This window comes from Chelonoidis abingdonii, chromosome 8, assembly GCF_003597395.2.
Source record: "Chelonoidis abingdonii isolate Lonesome George chromosome 8, CheloAbing_2.0, whole genome shotgun sequence".
Taxonomy (NCBI): domain Eukaryota; kingdom Metazoa; phylum Chordata; order Testudines; family Testudinidae; genus Chelonoidis; species Chelonoidis abingdonii.
The window spans coordinates 18,290,032-18,311,009 of record NC_133776.1 but is presented as its reverse complement, the minus strand read 5'-3'; the positions used below and the strand labels follow the sequence as shown (position 1 = coordinate 18,311,009).

At 41.6% G+C, this 20,978-nt stretch overlaps 1 protein-coding gene across 1 annotated transcript in view; it reads left to right on the top strand.

The window, feature by feature from the left end:
* The window catches only part of LOC116822707 (uncharacterized), a 281,004-nt gene that overhangs the window by 7,651 nt on the left and 252,375 nt on the right, over nucleotides 1-20,978 (top strand). Inside the window, exons 2-4 of the mRNA XM_075068405.1 lie at nucleotides 12,987-13,121; nucleotides 13,741-13,850; nucleotides 15,841-15,945. Of these exons, the coding sequence (XP_074924506.1) occupies nucleotides 12,987-13,121; nucleotides 13,741-13,850; nucleotides 15,841-15,945 (350 nt within the window). The remainder of the gene's footprint in view (nucleotides 1-12,986; nucleotides 13,122-13,740; nucleotides 13,851-15,840; nucleotides 15,946-20,978) is intronic.

The window sequence follows — 20,978 nt, the reverse complement described above, 5'->3', positions numbered from 1 at the left end:
AATAACAAAAATAAAAGCATTTCAAAATTTGCATATTGCATATTGGCAGCATGCTACTTTGTGTTAAGGGTCAGATTCTGCTCTCACTTAGACCTTTCTAAAATCAGAGCCAATAGGCACTCTGGAATTACTCTGGTGTAATTGAGAATTGACCCTAAGATTTTTAAACTATTGAGGTGCTTTGCTTCAGTTGCATATGTGTGCACCAGGAACTAGAGATGTAGAGCATTACAAATTGAAATAAATATAACCATATTTTCCAGTGTGTTTAGATGCATCTTTGATCCCATAAGTATGGGAAAACATGAATGAATTTAAATCAATGAGACAAATTTATTCTCCATTATACTATGATAATTTCATAATAATCTGGATTTACAAGGGTGTAAATCACAGTAAAAATCAGCCTCAAGTTTTTGTTAGGCCAAAGAATTCCTTGACAGGCCCATACTGCACATATATATTGTGGCATAAGAGTTAATCCCATATTAAAAAACAAACATGCAAAGTCTGGATGAGCATTTGGATAGGTACAGTTGCTATGCAAACGATCAGTTTTGAAATCAAGAACAGATGAGCGCAAAGCCCCTTGAATGGCATCCAGCAACATTACATCTCAACCCTTTTGTTGTATTAGTGTTTATACAAGTGGTTCTCAAACTTTTGTAGTGGTGACCCCTTTCACACAGCAAGCCTCTGAGTGCGACACCCCTCCTTATAAATTAAAAACACTTTTTTATATTTAACACTGTTTTAAATGCTGGAGGCAAAGCGAGGTTTGGGGTGGAGGCTGACAGCTCACAACCCTTCATGTAATAACCTCACGACCCTCTGAGGGGTCCCAACCCCCAGTTTGAGAACTCCTGGTTTATACCAATAAATGCGCCTCTACTTATTGACAAACCATGTGTGCTTGCTTTGATAGATGCCTATTATTTTGCATTTTTCTCCCACAGTGCTCTCCTTTTTATAATTGCATTCTTTAAGTGGCAGGCACTTTGGTCATCTTATTTGTCTCCAAATAGCAATGTGCACCAGTCTCCATGTGATAACAGGAAACCTGTGGTTCAGGAGATGCATATGGATCAGTGGAAGCCATATTTAGGCTGTCTCCACTGTCCCTGTAATTTGCCTGTTCCAAACATGGATTCATATGCGTAACCAGCCTACCTCACCTAACACCAATAAAATGCATGTGTGATGCTCTGTACATTGGGGGAACACCCTACACCCCCATGTTCATCTTTATAAAATGATTGTGTGGTATCCAATGCAAAGTTTCTCATGTTTAATGTCTTCAGAAGGTGATGCACTGAGCATGGTTGTCATAGTGATTATAGTAATTGTTATAGTAATGTTATAGGTTATAATTTCATGTATATAGTTATGAGGCTGAAAATATATCCTCATGGCTAAAAGCAAACACAGGCAAAAACTCTCCAAGAACAGGGAGGCAGTTCACACCTCATCAGGGCAGGTATGGGACAAGCCCAGCCCAGCCTCACAGGAACAAAGGATGCTGGCCTAGGCAGCAACAAAATAATCTGTGTGACTTTTGAGGGAGTCACCCTCATTCCTTTGGTCATTTTGGAACTGTGATGAGGTAATGCTCACCTGACTCTGAAGGCGGGAGGGGGGGGTAAAGCCAAGAGGGAAGAAAGATCATGATAAAAAAGAGAGATGTTTGCCATCCTCTTCCTCTCTCTTCCACCTACATCTACAAACACCACACCAAGCGACTGAAGTGCTGATCAAAGCGGAGAGCCTGGCTGAAGAGCAACCAGCCAGTCTGTGGTGAGAAGCATCTAAGTTTGTAAGGGCATTGAAAATGTTAAAATCAGCTTAGAATGCATATTGCTTTTATTTCATTTGACCAAATCTGACTTGTTATGCTTTGACTTATAGTCACTTAAAATCTATCTGTATAGTTAATAAATCTGTTTATTTGTTCTATCTGAAGAAGTGTGTTTGGTTTGATGTGTTTCAGAAATTTCCCTTGGGATAACAAGTCTGGTACACCTCTACCTTGATATAACGCTGTCCTCAGGAGCCAAAAAATCTTACCGCATTATAGGTGAAACTGCATTATATCGAACTTGCTTTGATCCACTGGAGTGCACTGCTTTACCATGTTATATCCGAATTTGTGTTATATTGAGTCGCATTATATCAGGGTAGAGGTGTATATATAAATTTCTTTGTTAAATTGATTAACTCATATAAGCATGCAGTGTCCAGTCGGCATAACTGGACACTGCAAGACCAGGGCTGGCTCCAGGTTTTCTGCTGCCCCAAGCGGCGAGGGGGAAAAAAAAGAAAAGAAAAGCCAATTGGCACCACTTTGGCAGCAGCTGAAAGAGGAAGAGAGGGACTGATGGACCTGATGCCGAATTCTGGCCGAAAACCTAGACGGGCTACCCCAACAGTGGACGGAGTGCTGCCCCTTTATACTTGACGCCCCAAGTACCTGCTTCCTTAGCTGGTGCCTGGAGCCGGCCCTGTGCAAGATAGAGGTTCCTAGGGTTGTGTCCAGGACTGGCGATATTGGCTAGTATCATTCGGTTGCACAATCCAAGGAGCAGTTTACATGCCAGAGGCTGTGCATGAACAGCCCAGGAGTGGGGGTTCTCACAGGAGAGCAGGCTAAGGCTGGCTCCCAGAGTCAAGGATTGGAGTGACCTAGTGGATCACTGGTCCAGACAACACCAGAGGGGAAAGTCACAGCATGGGCATGTGCTGATGGTCACCATTCTATTTTTTGGGGCTGTATATACCACCCAGTAGCTTGCTTTACACTAATGACTTGATCTTGAATCATAGGAGTAAATGAGAATTTTACCATTGACATCAATAGGATGAGGATTAGGGCTTATATAAGTGAGAGTAATGTGTGTCAGATTTATTAAGATTTGGCTCACTCAGGTGTCTGGCCCCTTACAGTGCTGGTAGATGAAGACAGATGATTCTAGGCTATTTGTAAACAATGGTATGCTACATCCAAAAGATGCATTTTTTTTTTAACCAAGGTGTTTTAGATATAACCTGTAGGAACCTGACATTCACCAAATAGAGGTGGACAGGTACTGATAACAGTAGCCAAGTTAGAAATGACTCAGTCTTAACTACAGTGGTGCTACTGCCCCATTATAATAGGGTTTTCACTTACAACAAAAAGTGGAACACAGATCTTCAACCCTACTGATTCAGTGCCAGGTAGTGTTGCATCCAGTGTAAATTAAAACCAGCCTTTTTGGCTCTTGCTTTTTTAAAACTCTGCTTCATACGCCTTAACCAAAAAAATACCTTCCCAGCAACTATTTTGTGTAAGTTATCATATTTAGAATGCTATATTTCATAAAGTTTGCAACAATATCTATCTAATAGCATCTCAGGGTGTGTCTTTTCAAGACAGAACATGGAATAGACCCATTTGATTTTCTAGTTTTAAAATTCTGTGAAATTCATAGAGAAATGAATTATGCTGCAAATGTGATGGTAGTGATGTTGCTATAAAGCTGATGTTAAGTTTCTGTGAGTGTGTTGTCATCCAGAAGACTCTCCTTTAGGAAATGTCTTTGTTCTTGTTATGAAAACACACTTTTCCCCATATCCACTTGAAGATTATATTTGGTTGTTCATTTGCATGAATTGTTTGAGTGTCTGTATGTGAAATGCTTATTTTCTAGCTTTCCTTGACAAATAGATGATACAAATACACTAAATCATAAACAAGTTGGTGTGTTTCAGAAATTGAGCCTACAGCTTTGAGTTGTCTTTGTATCTGTTGATGTCTTTTTGCAAAGTAGCATTAGATTGTGGGTGTGGGTTTTTTTGTTTGTTTTTTTGTTTTGTTTTTTAAATCTATCGGGGATGTACACACTAGTGACTGTCCATGTGCATGGTTGTGCCGTAACTCGCTGTTCATATCTAAACCCCAGAAGCATGTGTCTGACAGTGAGCAGAAGGGCAAGTAAGATGGCACACCTGAGGGATATGGGTAAGTACATACCTCAGGCTGTGGCACAGCCCTGTACCCATGCCAGTTTGCAGTGTGGACAGGGACAAGGGCTGGGTACCAGGCCTCGAGTGTCAATAGTCATCCACTCCAATTTCCATAATACACAACCTCTTTCTTCCTGCCCCTTACCTCATGTATAAGGTCCCTGTCCCTCTGTTTTCAATGGTATTCCATCAGAACTGCTTTCCGCTGCATTTTTGATCAATGCAGGTGAACGTGGATTCTGCCTCTAGTGCAGCCGCTTGGCCTGTCAACCCTGACTGGAATCTGATCAATGAGCGGTCAGAATATATCTTCCATGACTTTTTGGGGCGCATCAGGAACATTCATCTGTACTGGGAAATTTCATGGAGGCTGGAGGAGGACTCATGAGATGTGCCCCTTCTACAAGGTTCTGGACTGGGTACTCTCAAGGGCTCACAACTCCTTTCTCAACCATGCAAGCCTCATTGTCTGACTGGATGCCAATGAGGGCCAGGATGACGTGGTATCAGGGCCCACAAATGATGCGAATGTGATTGTCCACTTGTTCCTGGAAGAGCTGGTTAAGGAACCTGCCCCCCCACCCACAAGCAAACCTGAGGAAGACCCTAAGCCATGAGAGGAACTGGAACCTGCGGCTGGTAAGTTATAGTGGACACCTCACCCTCCAGGGCATTTGAAGTGCAGGAAATTGCAAACTGGTAACATAGGCACTGTAAGGAACTGCCAACCCTTTGCCACTTGAGACAATATGAACATTCATACAGTAACTCCTCACTTAACGTAGTTATGTTTCTGAAAAATGCTACTTTAAGCGAAATGATGTTAAGCGAATCCAATTTCTCCATAAGAATTAATGTAAATAGGGTGGATTAGGGTCCAGGGAATTTTTTTTCTCCAGACAAAAGACATTATATATGTTGGGAGCAGCTCCAAGGCAGAGAGCGGTAGCAGCATATGGCAGTGGCAGGAGGGACACCTGAACTGCCCAGCAGTTGATAGCCTGCTGGGTGGCTGCTGCACAGGGAACTTAGGGGAACTGATTAAGGGGCTGCTGGCCCACCCTGGTTCCAAGCCCCCTCCAGCTAGCTCCAAGGGGCTGTTTTTCCTGCAAGCAATTGGCAAAGCAGGTGGCTGCCAAACAATGTTATAAGGGAGCACTGTGCAACTTTAAATGAGTATGTTCTCTAATTAATCAGCGACATAACAACGAAACAACATTAACTGGGATGACGTTAAGTGAGGAATTATTGTACACTTTTTTTTTATCATTAGTAGCCTCTTCGTTCCTCATGGGCTGCCAAGTTGTCTGAGAACTAAGGATAGTAACAGTTGTATTCTTGGAATGCTCAAAAGTATCAACATTTTGGCCTTCTACAGCAAAACAATATTATATAGGGCATTTCTTGGCTTCTTCCAAAGGGGAAAAATATATAAGACACTCTTTTGTTTTTGAATTATCAAGATCTTTGTCTCCAGAAAGGTAATCTATTCCACCAGGAGGGCAGTAACAGCACCTCAATATAGCAGAGGCTGATGGAGAAGGACCCTGGAAGAGCTGCTCATGGAGATGGAAGGAAGAATTAGGAGCAGTTCCTCGGAGCAGAGGAAGGCAAAGCTCTGCAGCAGGAGGAGACTTTGAGTTAGTCCATGGAGAAGGAGGCTCACCATGGGGAATGGGAGCATTACCTAATGGAGACGTTGATAGAATGAGTGGCCGAACAAGCCTGGAGTTTGGCCACTGCACCTGCCCATGGGCTGCCTTCACTAGCTGTTGCCCAAGCTACTGCTGACCCAGAGGATCCTCTTTCTAGACATCTGCCACTCCCCAAAACAATTGGGAGGAGGACATGGAGACTGCAGGCCTCTCAGGACAACATCTCCACTGGCACTTGAAACCCTTTGCATGGGGACCCTCTTGATCATCAAGGACGGAAATGATGAACCTGTGGGAGTCCTGAACCCTACCAGGTGCCCACCCACAAACTCCATGCAGAAGAAGTCACTGGTGTCCAAGAACAATTTCCCCCCATCTTTATCTCACCCCATCCAGGCAAGGGGAAGAAGACAGCTGTAGAGACATTAATATTTGCTGGTATTCACAGGATCAATCCTATTATATTTTAAATATTGTTGGTTGACATTTTGTTGTAAAATATTTTAATGACATGTTTCTTATATTTTCTTTTATTAAATGTGATCGTTTCGTTGATTGTGTGTGTGGACACTCCCTTCTAAGCGTCATGAATGGAGAAAGAAAAGGTTCAGGATTGGGCCTCAAGATTCACAGCTAGTACCAATGCAGGCTCGGTAGAGAGGCTGGGTTAGAGAGGAGAGCACACCCTTCAGCTCCTAAAGTCCCAGGTATAGTTGAGGAACTTTAGAAGAGAAGTGTGGTGCTTAAATTAGTTCACAGTAGAATGTGGAGGCAGATGGTTTTGGTAGCTGTTAGAAAGGAAGAAATGCTACATGGCACCTCAACACATTGTTGAATTTCAACATGTCTGTATTGGACTGTGGATATAACAATACGTTAAGGTTCTTGAGGCTATTGATCACATGACTTGTTTAATAGCTTGTTATTTTAGATCAAACTTTTAATGTTTTCCCCCTTCTTCTTGGAATAGGAAAAACTTAAAGTATATTTGTTTTTTTTTGAAAATTTGTGTATGTGATGATTTTCGTGGACACATCACTTCTAGGCTCAGGACACTTTTTCCCCCCTATTGTTACAAGTACTCTCTGGCAAGAAGATATGTAAGAGACCATTGTGTCAAGATTTTTTGGCTTGTACAGTGGGGTTGTGAGGAACTTACAGACTTCCATAAAGTGAAGTTTCTAACAAAAGCCATTATAACAACTTAGGACTAAATTCTGGGCTAAATTATACCAGTCTAAAGTAACTCCATTGACTTCAGTGGAGTCACTTCAGACTGTTGTAATTTAGACCAGAATTTAGTCCTATTAACTTTATTGGAGTCAGTTAAGATTTGGACCCCAGTTACACTGATGAAGGGTTTCAGATTAATCAAGATTAGTTCTTGTTTCACCTTTTCAAAATAAATGTGGAAAGTCATTCAGCCTCTTTCTCTTTCTTTTAATTTTGACGTAAGATCATAATTGACTCTGGATATTTTTGTTTAATGGGTGGGACTTTTAACCATGTTTATGATTTTTGAAGAAAAGCAGCTTTCCAGATTAAACTCTCCTACATCTTTGTAACTCTATTCTTATAGACTCATAGACTCATAGGTCAGAAGGGACCAATATGATCATCTAGTCGACAGAGTTAGTTTATTTAACTGACTGTTTCACAGAGAGATCAATAGTATTCAGGCTACAGATTCTTCAGTTAACATCCCCAGGAAGAGGAGAGTTTGTATCACATTAACAGCTCTCTTGATGAATTGAGAAGTTGGTGTAATTTATCTAATTCCTGCAGAAAGATCCGAAAATAGACAGCCAAATCATCCTTAGTTTATATTCATTAATGCTTTGATCTAACATTTGCACTGTTGATAGATGCCTTTAGAGACCTCTTGATGTGTGTGTCTCCATCTCACTGCCATTAAATCTACCGGCTAGATTCTATCTGGAAAAACTGCTGGTAGAGATAATACTGAGATTTATTTGTTTGGGAATTTCAAGGGCCATACAAGTACAGTGCAGAGCTTCATCTCAGGGAGGAATGGTGTACCTTTTGGGATGGTGCAACTGACCCCTTCCTCCCCTCCACTTCTTAACACAGGCCCCTATAATCTCAGGGAGATAAGCATGTAGCCCTGGCAGTTCCTTACCCAGCCTTGTTCCCTTTGGAGCAAAGTGTGTTTCTGGAGTGATTGGAGGCAGCAATTCCTATGCTCCTGTGAGTGGATGCTCTGCATTTGTGACTGGTCTCTGCTATGGGATGTGCACTCTGCAAGCACCATTATAAGAGCTAATCACAGTTGGGGCCCTTATGCAGCATAAAGAACTATAGTAGCATTGCTTTGTATGGGCAAGCTCCTGAAGCTTCTGTGAAGGGTCAGATTCTGCTCAGTTACACGTACATTCAGGGGAATTGAGGGCAGAGTTCTTTATTAGGCAAAAATCCCAATAGTTAATGAGAGTGATGACTTAGGGATTATAACCCCCTCAGTGTCTGTTCTTCAATGGCCCTGCCATCTGTGTATGTCAAGAGGGCAAACTCCCTTAGCAACATGGTCCCAAAACTTTCAGAAGGATCCAAGTATAGGTGTGGGACTAAAATATAGTGGGCTGGGAGACTACATGTGCTATCCTTCCTCCCTCTCCTCACAAAACTAAGCTGCTGCTGCCCCCTACCCCCAACCTACAAGCATAGGAAAGGCTGCATTCATTTCTTCCTGAAACTTCCCTTGAGGTGAAGCTCCAGGAATGGGAGCAGTATAGTAGGGAGTCTTAGGGCTTGGCTACACTCGAAACTTCAAAGCACTGCTGTGGCAGCACTTTGAATTGTGAGTGTGGTTGCAGTGCCAGCGCTGGGAGAGAGCTCTCCCAGCGCTGCATGTACTCCACCTCCTCATGGGGATTAGCTTGCAGCGCTGGGAGCCGGGCTCCCAGCGCTGCGGCACTGTTTACACTGGCGCTTTACAGCGCTGTATCTTGCAGCGCTCAAGGGGGTGTTTTTTTCACACCCCTGAGTGAGAAATTTGCAGCGCTGTAAAGAGCCAGTGTAGCCAAAGCCTTAGAAGTGTAACTCTATTGCAGCTGAAACTGCTAATAACAGGAGCTGTAGGGAGGCACAGGAAGCTTACAGAGATGTCTCTCTGCTTCTGGTGCAACACTCAGGTCTCTGGGCTGCAGGAAGTGAAACCTGCCCTTTGTAAAGTGATCCAGAGTGATCATCCCCACTGCACTTTCTCCTGTGGGTTTTTCCATGGGTAAGAAAGTGATCTGGCACTCTAGGTTATAATCAGTCTTTAGGCAAATGGGACTTTAACTTGGTTAAAGACTGAGTAAAAACTTCAGGAATGGGAGGTGTGTGAGGGGGAAAGAGTCTCCCTTCTTCCCTTGTTTTGGGGCCAGCTTGTAATACCAGTGTGAGTTCTGCTAGCTAGAACCTGCCAATAAACTGTGGTTCATTTTATTCAGGAATAAGAGTTGGCTTACTATTGGTTGCTTATGAGAAACTGGAAAAAGAATTCCTTTATTTGCAGTGTACAAAACCCTTGGGCTTCAGAAATCCTGAGTCATCCCCTCCAAAAATATGAGATTATAATACATAATTTGTCTTCTGAGCTTTTAGTGGTCTATTTTCCCCAAACTTTTCTCTGCAAACTTATTTTTAAATGGAAAGGTGAGATTCTCACTCAATTACATGACTTTGGGTTTGGGGGCTTTTAGAAAAACTCCAAATACTAAGAGATAAGATCATTAGAATTATCCACACAGTTCTATTCTACATGTTCCTTACTAGAAATAAAACTATGGGGCTTAACTCTGCCTCTGCTAGGGATGAAGTTTCCTCTTCTATAGTAAGCAGTGACTCATAGGAGTGGCAGTCTGTATGATTAACTGTGGCAGCTATCTCTTCTAGCACATGTAATTATCTGTTCATTAGACCATAAGCCCAGGAGTTAGGAATGTGTAGGGAGTCTCTATTTAAAGGGCAGTCTCAAAATGTAAATATTAAAAATATGCTTTCTGGTTTGCTTAAGTTAGACTGACAGGCTAAGAACCTTGTGTTGGTTTTGGCTGACAAAGAAAAACATATTAAAAGGAAAAAAAGCTTTTGAGGATCGCTGTATCAATAAAATCATAAGGCAGAATATAAGCTTTATACTGTTTGCTTGTTTAACATTTAAAAGCCCATTAACAAATAGCATCAGATTGTGTATAGAAGAAGAGAATAAAAAGTGTATAGAGCTCTCCTTTTGTAAACATGCCCTTGAGCCCACTTGTTACTTTGATAAACGATTTAGTCACAGTGAGAGAGGACCTGGCCTTTTCTCAATGGAGAACCATAATTATAAAATGTATTTAAAATAATTACATCCTGGGTAGTGGAACTTCTCTAGGTTTGTATGTAATGCAGCAAGGATAAATTAGAGTGCTATGCCTGGCTTTCCCCACCATTTGAAGAGGTGGAGGAATAAGGGGAAGAATGTGAATGTGGTTAATTGTTGGAGAGGGAGTGTTCATTTGCCTGCCTTGCTGGTTGAGGATTACATGGGATGGAATTGCTGTGGTTTGAATGAGGTGTGTGTGGTGGGGGGGTGGGATGGGGAGAGTCAATATTTGCATTTTAAATGGTGTTCAGGTCACATAGAGCAAGCAGATAATTTGGGTTTTTGTTCTTTCTCTGCATAAGTCTTAATAAACAGATGACCTGATGCTGCATTGCTTTTCTCCATGTGAGTAATATTTATTCATATTAGTAGTACTATTGAAGTCAATGGGATTAGTCATGGGAACGTGGAGGACAAAAGGATATAAGGACTGGCAAAATAGAGTCTATAATTAATTATAAACATTTTTGGCTTCCTTTCTTCATTGCTAGGATTGCAATGTACCTGCATCTGGAAAGCTTTAAGCAACCGATAAAGGAGATATGCATGGAAATTTTAACTTCAGCAATGGGAGAATGGAGCTAAAACGTGTGCATCTTTGAACACAGAGAAAATAAGCAAAGGCAGCGCTGGCTAATGGTTCGATTAGAGTAATGGGGATTAGTACGCCAGAGTTCTGCTCCTGATGCTGCCACTGAATTTGCTGTGTGGCCTTGGGAAGGTCCCTTAAGCTGAAATACTGACAAGAAAATGATGCAGGCAATTGCTGTTGAGCTCTAGAACTTGCACATCTTCAATCATCTGTCTCTTTTAAGTAACAATTACTAATCATACCAAATTGCATGGTATGTGGGTGTGGGGTTTTTCTCCCTCATAGATGGGGGCTAGGGTAAGATAACAAATACAGGGTAGATCTTCACTGGAGCTATGACAGTTTACACTAGCTGCAGAACTGCCCCTACATCTTCATGTTTGATCCTGCTATGAGTCAAAATCTGTACTCTGGATCCTAGAAGAGGGAAATACCAGAAACCTAACCCATTGTATCATCTGATCCTTACACTTTGACTATAATTGCAATGAAACATTTCATTCATAAACTGAATGAAACTTTTTTGACGTCCCAAGGTATAAGTTACAAGTGCTAATGAATATTTTATGCACATTTTAAATCTACTAAGCAGAGGGAGAAATCATAGTGCAAATGCAAATCTTTCTTGCTTTCTATGAGAAATTAGTGAGTGTCCTGAAATAGAAGAATTATCTAGTACTAGGAAAAATAATTAATAATTGTGACATATATCTAATGGAGATTATTGTTTAGATTGCTTCCCATGATAAAATATCTACATTGAAATAATCAATGATTGCTTTGTCCATACATTTGCAATATTTAGCAGAATTTCCTTGTCATTTCATACAGAAGTGACATCAACAAACCTGAGATTAGTAGTTATGTGAAAATTATTTTCATGTTTATAGTTACTTTTAGAAATTGTTGCATTTCTCATTTTGCCTGCAAGGTGATGTTCTACTTAAATCAGTGGGAATTTTACCATTGATTTTATTCACAGGACTAGTGTCATTGAACTCAAAGTATTGTGACAGAGTCAGGCCAGCTGGCTACAGGAGAGTGATCGAAGGCAGATATATTAGCCCTAGGTTAAGTAGGTCCCCTTTCCCTGGGTAAGATAACAGGGAAGGTTCCAGAACAATCAGGAACTTTCTGGAAACAATTAAGGCAGATAGGCTGATTAGAACACCTGCAGCCAATCAAGAAACTGCTAGAATCAAGTAAAGCAGGCTAATCAGGGCACCTGGGTTTAAAAAGGAGCTCACTTCAGTTTGTGGTGTGCATGTGAGGAGCTGGGAGCAAGAGGTGGGAGTGAGAGCGAGCTGCTGGAGGACTGAGGAATACAAGTGTTATCAGACACCAGGAGGAAGGTCCTGTGGTGAGGATAAAGAAGGTGTTTGGAGGAGGCCATGGGGAAGTAGCCCAGGGAGTTGTAGCTGTCATGCAGCTGTTACAGGAGGCACTATAGACAGTTGACATCCACAGGGCCCTGCCCTGGTACCCAGAGTAGAGGGCGGGCCTGGGTTCCCCCCAAAACTTCCCAACTTCTGATCAGACACAGGAGGAGCTGACCCAGACTGTGGGTTCCACCAGAGGGGAAGATCTCTGAGGCAAGCAAATCTGCCAATAAGTGCAGGACCCACCAAGGTAGAGGAGGAACTTTGTCACAGTATGTAAGGTTAAGCGTGTGCATCAACCTTTATAGGATCAGGGCCTTAATTTGTAGCACTACTGAGCATAAAAAGACATCAACATTTTGACATCATGGGTAAATTTTGCCCTCCTTTTTGTCAATGACAAAACTGCATTGACTTCTCTGGGACCAGGATTTCACACCGTATGCTTTGATGGTAAATTCTTTGGTGCAGGGCTTGTCTCGCAATGTGTATAATCTGCTGATCAGTGTGTGTTATGTCTCTCTCTCTCTCTCTCTCTCTCGTTCGATCCACATAGTGTGAGTCTGTTCTAGCTAGAACAGTTCAGAAATTCTTTAGTGAAACTTTTTTGGTCAGAAAATGCAGATTCATTGAATTCAGAAAGTTTCACTGAGACAATGGAAGTATTTTTATTTTAAATGAGGGTCCAACAGAACATAGGCAAGGCTCTGACAGGACCCTGCTTGCTCACCCTCACAACCCTTCAAGCCTGGTGGGCTGAAGGGGACCTGGGAGTCCTGGCTTCTGGTTCAACTGGGTGCTCCCAACAGCCCTTCCTAATATCGCTCAAATAATTTTGAATAACAAAGTAGCGTGAAATCAGAAATGGGGTGGTGTGGAGAGGATAAATCAGCCGTTTATGTAGTTCTTTTGACATGACTTTTCTACTGTATTATACAGATTATTCTATTTATATTCCTTTTCTCTATTCCTCCTTTCCCCCAAAGGCCAAATGTATGTCTGGAACAAGAGCTGGCAATAGTGGGACAGCGACAGCCGTGTGTTCAGGCTTTTACCCATCTTGTCAAGATGTGGAAACAAGGCTGCACCGGACATAGGTGGTGTATAGCCTATGAGAGAAGGTAATGCACGACTGCTAACTAAGTTATTTTATTGCCTGTTTTCTGGTAAGGCAGTTGATAGGAACACTTCATACTTTGCCCAAGAAATATGTACTGAGAAATGTATTACAATATCTTTAGCCCTCCCCACAAAAAAGTTATGGATATATTGGTATGTGCTGTTGGGATTTTGCAGTCGATTTGTATTTCTGTCAGAGGCATGTGTTTATGCACATTAGCATTTATCGTGGTGAGTAAAATTTTTTTAAAAGGTTTTTTTTTTATTTGTATAGGTTTATATTAAGGCCTAAACATTATAATCTATTAAGTCATTTAATTTAAAATACAAAAAAAAATTACACATTTGCTACCAAGTTTTAAAGAGTCAAACTGGTGGAAGTCAGTGGCTAAGCACTTAGAACCAGAATTTGTTTAAGTGCTAAACCAGTTTTTGACAGCGGGACATGTTTCACTTTACTTTCTCAGGTACAAGAACCATTGACCTATGTCTGAAATGAGTGTATGTTACAGATATAATGTGTTGAACATATTAAATCCTGTGTACATTACTGCTGTGTTTTGAATAAGCTGCACAGAAGGAAGTTGGGATAATTCTCTTCCATTGGCTCTTATTTTATAGGACGGGGTATTACACAGTCTACAAACAAGTGTACATCATAGAGCATCAAACTGTCTACAAATGTTGTCCAGGATGGACCCAAGAAGATGATGAACCTGGCTGCCTACACTGTAAGTTGTTACAGGATCCATCCAACGTTGTGATGCAAACAGTAGAATACATTTCTCCATCTGGTCTTATTTACTTGTTGACTGTGTGTTGTGAAAAGATGGCCCCTCTCTTGCCTTTTAGATACATTTAGGATTCCCGTAAAGGTGAATGGTCTCGTATCATAGACTTTAAAAAAAAAAAGCAAATGTGCATAGTAGCAACAGGTATCTTTAAGATGAGAAATACTTTGCAAGGACTATCATTAGAAGCTCAACATTCATAATTGATTGGTGTGCCAGACTCTCTGCTGGCCTTCCATAGACTTGATGATATAAGCAAATGTAGATTCTTTGAAATAAGAGTTATGGCTGCCTAAACCAACACTAAATTTGGCCCCATCTCTCTTACTCTGACTTTGCAGTCATATAGCATTGATATCACTCTGTCCCTCCAAAATGGGTATGACCATTGTTGGGTCTAGAAACTTTTCTCTACTACAGCTGTTACCATCAGGGCAGGTACAAGGATGTTCATGCCCTAGGCTAAACTTCCGCCTTGAGCCCCCCGTGTCTTTCCCCCGAGCCTTGTGGCAGCTCTCCACCCTAAGGCGTCACCCCCCCCTGCAGCAGCTCCCCCTCTCTGCCCAGTGGCGCCCCATCCTCCCCCCACGGCAGCTCCGCCCGGCCCAGAGAGCCGTGTGGCAGCTCCCTGCCCCAGCTCACCTCTGCTCCGCCTCCTCCTTGAACACGCCATCGCCGCTCCACTTCTCCTGCCTCCCAGGCTTGTGGCGCAATCAGCTGTTTGGCGCCGCAAGTCTGGGAGGGAGAGAAGCGGAGCGGGACGGCGTGCTCAGAGGAGGAGGTGGAGCAGAGGTGAGCTGGGGCAGGGAGTTCCCCTGTGTGCTGCCCCCACCCCCTTACTTGCTGCAGGTGACCCTCCCCGCGCCCCCCTTCCCCAGCTCCCTCCGCCTAAATGCCAATGATGACCGGAGCGGCCAAAGATCCAGTCACCGCTGAAGGACCTGAAATGCTGCCCCCCAAATGCTAGTGCCTTAGGCGACCGCCTAGGTCGCCTAATGGGTTGCACCGGCCCTGGTTACCATCTACAGGTTTCCTGTATCTCTTCACCTCAGATTCTCCATTTCATTTACTGTACCTCTGAGCTTCTCTCTACTTTGGCTATTTTTCCCCCGTACAGCATTTTGGCCTATGCGTTGTATGAGAGAAACTAAACAAAATAAAATATTTTTAGGGTTGTATGCAGAGTCCTGCTTTTGTGGTCATTTTTCTTGAGGGGTTGCCCCTTTCTGCTTCAGGCTATTGACTCTGTTTTGTTTGCTTCTCTGTAAATGCTGTCAAAGATGCATTTAAAATTTGTAACCAAATCTGAAGCATAAAAGGAATTTATCAAATTGAACTTCTGTGGAAATGTAAAATCCTTTTCTTGGAAAAATAATGCAGACTCTCTGTGAATTCTTTAAGGCACCTGAGTAGCTGAACTAACCTTTATTCAATAGATTCAGGCACAAGGAGACTGTTTTGATTCAGCTGGTTCTGTATTGTGCATTTGGGGACAGGGAGAGGAAATTGGTTCACCATAGCTGTTACATAATCTATTGAGATGTGAGTTTCAATCATCTCTGCATTATACAACAGCGATTCATCCACCCTTCCATCATCCCCCTGTGGAATCTGGTAGCATTCTTAATCTTGCCAGACTGTGCTTTCAACCCTTTAAACATCTTAAAGTCAAACCACACCATTCCCAAGGCCATTATTACATTACATTATATTATTATCCTGGACTGGGACATGATAATTGGAAGGAAGATTATTTTTTGCCTATTCCCCTAAGAACAAGGCTTACTCTAATTTAACTTGTTCAGTGAAAACACAACCTCTATTTCACATCAGTTTGGGAGGCTTCTATTACAACCAGAATGACACTTTGAGGTATTCGTTCTTTCTGAAGAGTTGTACAATGAAGATTCTTCTTTGTTGTTTTTTCTAGTGTTGTGCTCTGTAGGCACTTGCTTCAATGGCGGGAAATGCTCTGAAGGAGGATCCCTGATGTGCCAATGTCCAGCAGGATTTCAGGGTCCGCGCTGCCAGTATGGTGAGTCAAACTTAAATTGCTTGCAGCGTATCTATAATAGTCTACATTGTTTTGAGGATGCCTTCAGATAAAATGAGCTCAACTAATATTTTGTTACTTGAGGTTACTTCTGCTGCTTTTTAAATGGCTATGCAGTGGCTCCACCTATTCTCAGTACTTGCTTCCTTTTTGTTCAGTTTATTTAATAAAATAAATAAATAAACAAACAAAACCTCACAATTGGCCCAATTTGTAGTGAGGCTGTGATGCTTCACAATGTAATACTAGTGAAAATCTCAGTGCTAAGCATACAGTAGAACGTCTATCTACTGCTCACTTGGTAAATTGGATCGTTTTCAAAAGCAGCCTGGCATTCTCACTTCATCTTTCAGCTATGGCCTTACCCTTTCAAACAGTGGGCACCCAAAACTCTCAAGTGAGTCAACAGGAGTTTGGTGAATGCAAGGAATGTAGGTACTGGGCCACAGATCTTTAAGGATGGGCTACTGTAGTGATATGTCTGATATTAGAAAGACTGGCTTTACAAAATATGCTGCAGAACACTTCCTAGTGTTCTGTGAAATTATTTTGATATCTGCAGTTCAGTATTAAAGATACAGAGTACCTTTTGTGACTATGGTATCATGGACCCTTTTATTGTGATATTTTCCCTCTTATTTCCTCCTTCACAATATTTGATAATGTGCAACTGGTCTACCAGGAATTGGTGTGGTTCTGGTCTAGTGTGCACTATGCAAAAGTGTCTATTGCAAATACAATAAATACTATATGGAAATACACCTATCTTATAGAAGTGGAAGGGACCCTGAAAGGTCATTGAGTCCAGCCCCCCACCTTCACTAGCAGAACCAAGTACTGATTTTGCCCTAGATCCCTAAGTGGCCCCCTCGAGGACTGAATTCCCAATCCTGGGTTTAGCAGGCCAATGTTCAAACCACTGAGCTATTCCTCCCCCTATATATATTGGCACTAACTGCTCCAGTTTAATAGGTATTTTTGGTTTTTTAAGTCAGCTTTTCAGAACAGTCTGTCTCATAAGAAAAGAGTTCTATAAATGTGGGAAAAACAATGATTTCCACTATATTTCAATCCTTAAGGACTTACTCACATTGTAGTCTGTGCAAATAAAGCTTTATTTGAAATTTTAGATCTTCAAATTTTCTCTTTCTAGCCATGTGAAGGGTAATGAGATTTGATGGTACTTTTACACTGACAGACTTTGATAGGTTGCAAATGTTGAGCCAAATTCTTCACCTTGATACACTGATGCAAATCTAAACTAGATGAGTGGAAGCCATGTAGAAACTAGACTAATCTCACTTCATGATCTCTATGCATGTATAAAAGAACCTACTCTATCTGTTTCTCTCTTTATTGTTCAGAGATATGACCTACCCTGTCACCAAATATTTTATTTAAAATAACACTCGCAATGTCACATTCTTATAATATTTTTGGGCCATCAGGGTACAGTTATTCTCATTCAACTATATTCTCCTCTCATTTACATCTAATGCTTCATAGTTGTAAGTGAGGGAGAATTTTAATATCTCTGCCATACTCCATCTTGATTACAGGCCTTAATTTAAATGCAATGTGCTCAAAAGCTGAATTCCAAATTCAGTGTATGGCTTGTGTCATTCTTGTTCTATGAGCTATCAGACTCTGACCTCCACTTGGGCTCATATGGGTCTCTCTGTGATTTGACCTTTTATGGGCACACTGCACTAGTGTGGCTTCACTCCATATGAGAAGTAGCAGCCACTCCTGAGGCAGTCTGAGTTACAGCAGGCTACATCACCTGATGGAGAAATGCAAACATTCAGCAAATGAAGGAACAGAAAGTGTTTATTTCACTAAAGCCCTGTTACAGAATCTGGTCACAGATGACATTTTTAATGTGTAAACATGAAAAAATTGTGCACTTCAATAAATAAAATGAATGGAACTTCTGCTGGTAGCAAAGCTTCAGAATATTGTGGGCCAAACTGTGATCTCAGGCCCAGTCTAGATTATGGATATTTCTATGATTATGTATTTACACTTGTGCAAATCACAAATATGTATGTGCTGCACTGGACTATGTTGATGTAGCTACACTGGTGCAAATTTCCTTAATGTAGACATGGCCTAAAGGACACCTGTGTAAATCTGCAGCAATAGTGCACTGATACCAGTGGAACACTGGTGTAACGGAACAGAATATAGAGCAGCATATCTGAGAAGGGCCCAAGTAACCTTTCCTTTGGATCTGCAATATACAGTTTCAACAAAGTCAAAATAGCTTCAGCTCATATGTCTATATGTTAGAAGAACTGAAATGGAATACAAAACTAGTTCTAAATGCACTGATTACCTTGAAATACCTAAAGTGTTAAGACCATTCCCTAGAGCAGATGAGACCTAAGGTCAGATCCTAGGACTAACATTAGATTCTGCACTCAGTTCATAGGGAGCGGGCTGGAGTGGTGACTGGAGACGTTGTAAAAACAGTGCAAGTTATCCTGCAATTTCAACTCTTCACAGTTAGGTGGAGCTTTCTATTGGTGGTTTACTTTCTACTGATTTGTGAGAGTTTGAGTGAATTTCCGTAGTTATTTCCGGTGTTATACAGTAGCTGCTATCTGCAGTCTGGCAGGAGTAGCTTTGTAAATTAAACACGAGAGAAAAGCCTCCATTCAAAAAGAACTCTAAGGTCAATTCATCTGACTAACAGAAGCAAGGTAATTTAGAGTGCAAGTTCTGCTTAAGTGCTGCAGGGATCCCCAATCAGTATGCTTGTGAGATTTGTACCGTATTTACAGGCAAAATGAAGTTAGATATATTGCGATGTTAACAACTGTGGCTTCTATTTTTCCATCCGATATCAAACACTACCTCTTTAAAGTAGTTTGAATTTAATGTGAATGAATTATTTAATGGCCATTAAACCCAATTCCCCCTTCCATATGCAGCTTGTATCCAGAATAAACTGTTTGCATTCCTAATCCTTTGGCTTTCTTTGAAATGTACCCACCATATCCCAGGGTTTTCAGGGTTCTTGAGGTGCATTGAGAGGAGCTGAGTTACAGTCAAATTACCGTTGGTGGGTTAGAACATCCACACAATAAAGTATTAATATCACAGAGCAAGACCATGGTGGAGCCATTGCAATCAAGGCCTTAGCTTGTGGATATTGGAATTGATTTACCCGACTGGCACAGGGAGCTGCACTTCGTGCATCAGCAGAGGCTATTGTGCCCCAGGGTGGGCTCTGGTTGGGGAGGGAAGCTGTAAACTGCAGGTGGGCTGCGTAGAGCACTGCAAGTGAAAGCTGCACACACTGGTGTGTCCTCTAGCTATGATCTCCATGAAACCATTTCCTCACACTTCTGGGGCTGCACAGGTCTGCTTTGAGCCCCCAACAGATGAGGTGTAGCGGGCACCTTGCAGCACTGTCAAGCCGGCTTCCTGCAGATGTTGAGGTAATGTACTCTGACATTTAAAGCATACAGTTAATTAGCTCTGTTCATATCTTGCTCTTCTCATCTTCTTGCCAGTCTGCTCTAGGCTCCTAGCTTTGAATAGTAGCAGGTGTGTCTAAGCATCCATCTAAGTACAGCTGCTAGTACCCCCCAGCTGGGACAGCGGTCCATAGAGGAAGAAATATCACAGAGTGGGGAGATGGCTCCAGTTTGGTTCCCCTGTAGAATGAATTTGCAATATACATTTTCCAAACTTTCTACTCTACACATGGCCACTTTGCCTGTTTGGTCTCCTTGCCCCAAGAGTCGCTGAGCATCCACAAGTACCATTAGGTTTATTGGGAACTAGAGGCACTCAGCGTCTTTGAAAATCAAGCTATTCTATATGTGCTGCATCAATCTGTCCCACCGACGGTTTGTAACAGGTCAATGAGCCGACTTATGATAGCCCTGGGTATCATAACAATCTGTAACATGGAGATCATTGCAATTGGCATGATAAAATCTAACACTGTTTTAGAGATGTTAAACTGTGTTGTCAGCCTGCAACATGAGGCCATTTCTATGCTGAGGCCATATGGTTATGATTCACATAACAAGAAGCTTGTGGAGTTGTCAGTAGAAATATGTTAACTGCACATTGTACGTTTCACTAGATAGTGTTGCTAATTTACCAACACTAGCAGCAGTAAAAACTTAAAAAATTATGCCTGAAATGCCCAGGCTCTTCATATAACCATTCCAAGGATTCAGTAACAGATTGAGCTGTCTCTCTCACTGTCACTTGCCATTTATCTTGTAATTTATATGTCTATTATTACAATGAAAACTTGCAAACTGCATTGTTTTTTATATTGTGTGAAAGCTGAAGTCCCTTTTTCTCCAAAATGTAGTGGGGCAAGGGGGATGAGACATTTCTTATATACAAAGAGAAATGATGAGAGCACTATGCGATGAATGCAATCTTCTTCACTACAAGTTTTATTGTCGTTCACTAATTATAACTGGTAATCTTGCATAAGGTCTGCTAGTCACCTGGAGTGGACACCTTTGTAAATTCATTTCATTCAGCTTGTTTAATTCTGTACTGACTACGTAATAGCAGATGGAACTACTGAAAACACTCTAAATTCTGCAAAGTGAGGTGATTTCATTTACTTGTGTAACTAATATGCAAAAATAATGGGTAGCTATGCTCTGAGAGTCTATTAAGGATTCCATCACAGCACCATAAGTCATAGTCAATGATTGTGTAAAGAATCTTTCTTTGCCTGCCTTTGCACACAGTTTAAAATACAGTAAACGTTATTTAAAAGCCATTGCATATTATAGTGATACAAAATGGCAACATTGCCCAGGGGACTCTAAATAGGGATGGACTGTGAAAACTGAGCTTCTCTGAAAAGGTAGCAACTTCCCAAAGTGGGCAGGGATTGACTGCGGTGGATTTTCAGGGAAGGGAGCTCTGTATTGTAGCTTGATCCACCCACTGATTAAGAACCCTGAAAAAGATGCATGTGATGTCTGTATTAATACACCCTAGTTGGTGTGTATTAATGTAGTATTACC